Source organism: Procambarus clarkii, unplaced genomic scaffold (assembly GCF_040958095.1).
Source record: "Procambarus clarkii isolate CNS0578487 unplaced genomic scaffold, FALCON_Pclarkii_2.0 HiC_scaffold_2218, whole genome shotgun sequence".
NCBI classification, from domain to species: Eukaryota; Metazoa; Arthropoda; class Malacostraca; order Decapoda; family Cambaridae; genus Procambarus; species Procambarus clarkii.
The window spans coordinates 10,001-14,140 of NW_027191225.1; the positions used below are offsets into that span (position 1 = coordinate 10,001).

The window sequence follows — 4,140 nt, forward strand, 5'->3', positions numbered from 1 at the left end:
CTCTTTCGTTGCCAAGGTTAAAGTTCCTCTCGAACTCCTGGAACTTTAAAAAAGTTGTATATAATCCGGTGTTTACTGGGAGGATGTCCCGTGATACGAATATAATTACGTACCGAGTATTTCAAGACATCTTTAATATACACCTGAGACACATTGCTTGCAAATATGACACTCATCAAAATCCGAGGCATTAAGGTGTACCTGGATGGTACCTGGATGGGGTTTTGAGAGTTCCTCTACTCCCCAAGTCTGGGAGCCATAGGCTTGGCTCCCCATTGAAAGAAATGGAAGGCACCTATTAAGCCAGACTTTCATAGCTGAGTTAGCATCAAGGAGCAGGTCTTAAGATGACCAGGATGTTACTTGAGAAACTTGGTCATCGTATGTTGTTTAAGATTCGCTACTTGGAACAAAAAGTTTCCAAGTAGCACGGGCTATGGTGAGCCCGTAGTTGGTGATTGTAGTGTGTTCAGAGTGTACAGCACCTGGAGATGAAGGTGAATCTCGCACAGGAAATTTAAAAATTCCCTCTGATCTCTGGACCATTAACAGGATACAGAAGCCAATCACCGCCCCTCACGGGGCGTACAGAAGCCAATCACCGCCCCTCACGGGGCGTACAGAAGCCAATCACCGCTCCCTCACGCGGAGTACAGAAGCCAATCACCGCTCCCTCACGCGGAGTACAGAAGCCAATCACCGCTCCCTCACGCGGAGTACAGAAGCCAATCACCGCCCCTCACGGGGCTTACAGAAGCCAATCACCGCCCCTCACGGGGCGTACAGAAGCCAATCACCGCCCCTCACGGGGCGTACAGAAGCCAATCACCGCCCCTTACGGGGAGTACAGAAGCCAATCACCGCCCCTCACGGGGCGTACAGAAGCCAATCACCGCCCCCTCACGGGGCGTACAGAAGCCAATCACCGCCCCCTCACGGGGCGTACAGAAGCCAATCACCGCCCCCTCACGGGGCGTACAGAAGCCAATCACCGCCCCTCACGGGGCGTACAGAAGCCAATCACCGCCCCTCACGGGGCCTACAGAAGCCAATCACCGCCCCTCACGGGGCCTACAGAAGCCAATCACCGCCCCCTCACGGGGCGTACAGAAGCCAATCACCGCCCCTCACGGGGCCTACAGAAGCCAATCACCGCCCCCTCACGGGGCGTACAGAAGCCAATCACCGCCCCTCACGGGGCCTACAGAAGCCAATCACCGCCCCCTCACGGGGCGTACAGAAGCCAATCACCGCCCCCTCACGGGGCGTACAGAAGCCAATCACCGCCCCCTCACGGGTGTTGAGGTGATGAGAACTCCTGCGGAAGCGGTTAGGGAGCATGGTGCGTGATGTGTGACGAGCGATGCTGCTCTCCGGCTGGTGCTGGTGATCTCTAAGTCCTCAGCTTACTGTCTCGTCTCTCTCTCAGCCATTACTGAGACTATCCCTTTGCCTCTGGAACCCCTACTGGAGGGTAGATGGGGGAAAATGTGTGGGGGGGGGGGGGAAGATGAGGGGGAGGGGGATAGGAGGGAGGATAGCCGGTCGGATGAGCGGACAGCACGCGGGACTTGTGATCCTGTGGTCCTGGGTTCGATCCCAGGCGCCAGCGAGAAACAATGGGCAGAGTTTCTTTCACTCTATGCCCCTGTTACCTAGCAGTAAAATAGGTACCTGGGTGTTAGTCAGCTGTCACGGGCTGCTTCCTGGAGGTGGAGGCCTGGTCGAGGACCGGGCCGCGGGGATAGAGAGGAGGGGGAGGATAGGATTACCTTAAGACGATGGGGCCTAGAAGGAGAGGATAGGATAGCGAGGAGTGAAGAAGGAGCCCCGGGAGCTACCGGTTACCTCTTCTAGTACGAAATAAGTCTCTATCCTTCAGGAAGTTCGTGAAGAGAGAGATACAGGCAAGACAAGAAGACCTAGACACCGGGATACTAGGTACCAGATCCTAGGACTCTAGATCCTAGCCAGGTATCTCCCTGGCGACAAGCCGCCGCAGCGGAGCGTAACGCGTGCCGGAATTCCGTCTCGAGCGGGCGCGTGCGGCTTCCGTCCCGCTGCCGGCTGCGGCCAGACCGGAGAGGAACGCCCTTAGCATCCCTTTGTTCAATCCTGCTCTCTCTGAACCAATCCCCGCGTTCGGAACGTGGTCCTAGATGAACCGAGGAGTGCTACAAGTAACTGGAAGTACTTGTAGGGCTCTTGAGGTTATCTCGAGGTTATCTCGAGGTTATCTTGAGATGATTTCGGGGCTTTTTTTTTTTTTTAGTGTCCCCGTGGCCCGGTCCTCGACCAGGCCTCCACCCCCAGGAAGCAGCCCGTGACAGCTGACTAACACCCAGGTACCTATTTTACTGCTAGGTAACAGGGGCATAGGGTGAAAGAAACTCTGCCCATTGTTTCTCGCCGGCGCCCGGGATCGACCCCGGGACCACAGGATCACAAGTCCAGCGTGCTGTCCGCTTGGCCGACCGGCGCTGTACTATGCTGGAAGTAACTTGTACTTAGAAATAGCTCAAGAGTCACCTAGAAGTCACCTAGATGTCCAGGTGACTTGAGAGAGAGAGAGAGAGAGAGAGAGAGAGAGAGAGAGAGAGTGAGAGAGAGAGAGAGACAGTCAGACAGAGAGAGAGACAGAGAGAGAGAGAGAGAGAGACAGAGAGACAGAGAGACAGACAGAGAGAGAGAGACAGACAGAGAGAGAGACAGAGAGAGAGAGAGAGAGGACGTAGCTCCCAAGGGCAGGACCATTATGTGGTCCATGAAGGGTGGTGGGCCGCGACGGTGCCTTCTGCAGCGGTTTGTCACGCTAGGCGGCGTTCACACCGCACCCTGCGGCAGACTTCCGCAGGTGAGTCCTCTCTGCACCGGACGGAGGTATATGATATTCTGGCATCCTGGCGGAGCATCCTGATCCTTCAGGCATCCTAGCGGAGCATCCTGATCCTTCAGGCACCCTGGTGGAGCATCCTGATCCTCCTGGCACCCTGGCGGAGCATCCTGATGCTTCAGGCACCCTGGTGGAGCATCCTGATCCTTCTGGCACCCTGGCGGAGCATCCTGATCCTTCAGGCACCCTGGTGGAGCATCCTGATCCTCCTGGCACCCTGGCGGAGCATCCTGATGCTTCAGGCACCCTGGTGGAGCATCCTGATCCTCCTGGCACCCTGGCGGAGCATCCTGATCCTTCAGGCATCCTAGTGGAGCATCCTGATCCTTCTAGCATCCTGGCGGAGCATCCTGACGGAATCTCTGGCACAAAGTTCCAATGTACACCACAAGATGGCAGCTCTTCCGCTACTTCCTCTCACGTTATTATCTACTTTCCCTTCTAACTTTCTCTATGTCTCTACCCCTTACTACGTATTCTTCCCATTTTCTATGTCTCCATCCCACCCCTCCCCCCCACCATTTCATTTTCTGTGGAGAGAGAGAGAGAGAGAGAGAGAGAGAGAGAGAGAGAGAGAGAGAGAGAGAGAGAGAGAGAGAGAGAGAGAGAGAGAGAGAGAGAGAGAGAGACAGCGAGAGAGACAGCGAGAGAGACAGCGAGAGAGAGAGAGAGAGAGAGAGAGAGAGAGAGACAGCGAGAGAGAGAGAGAGAGAGAGAGAGAGAGAGAGAGAGAGAGAGAGAGAGAGAGAGAGAGAGAGAGAGAGAGAGAGAGAGAGAGAGAGAGAGAGACAGAGAGAGAGAGAGAGACAGAGAGAGAGACAGAGACAGAGAGAGAGACAGAGAGAGAGACAGAGAGAGAGATAGAGAGAGAGACAGCGAGAGAGACAGCGAGAGAGACAGCGAGAGAGAGAGAGAGAGAGAGAGAGAGAGAGAGAGAGAGAGAGAGAGAGAGAGAGAGAGAGAGAGAGAGAGAGAGAGAGAGAGAGAGAGAGACAGAGAGAGAGAGAGACAGAGAGAGAGACAGAGAGAGAGACAGAGACAGAGAGAGAGACAGAGAGAGAGACAGAGAGAGAGATAGAGAGAGAGATAGAGAGAGAGAGAGAGAGAGAGAGAGAGAGAGAGAGAGAGAGAGAGAGAGAGAGAGAGAGAGAGAGAGAGAGAGAGAGAGAGACAGAGAGAGAGACAGACAGAGAGATAGAGTGAGACAGAGAGAGAGAGACAGAGAGAGAGACAGACAGAGAGATAGA

General features: G+C 54.9%; 1 protein-coding gene across 1 annotated transcript in view; it reads left to right on the top strand.

Annotated features, from left to right (window-relative positions):
- Nucleotides 1-3,273, top strand: part of LOC138362635 (MAGE-like protein 2) — a gene marked incomplete at its 3' end in the record, with an annotated part of 7,599 nt that extends 4,326 nt beyond the window's left edge. Inside the window, exons 3-4 of the mRNA XM_069321075.1 lie at nt 553-1,169; nt 2,926-3,273. Coding sequence (XP_069177176.1) covers nt 553-1,169; nt 2,926-3,273 — 965 coding nt within the window. The remainder of the gene's footprint in view (nt 1-552; nt 1,170-2,925) is intronic.
- Nucleotides 3,274-4,140: the final 867 nt, after the last annotated feature.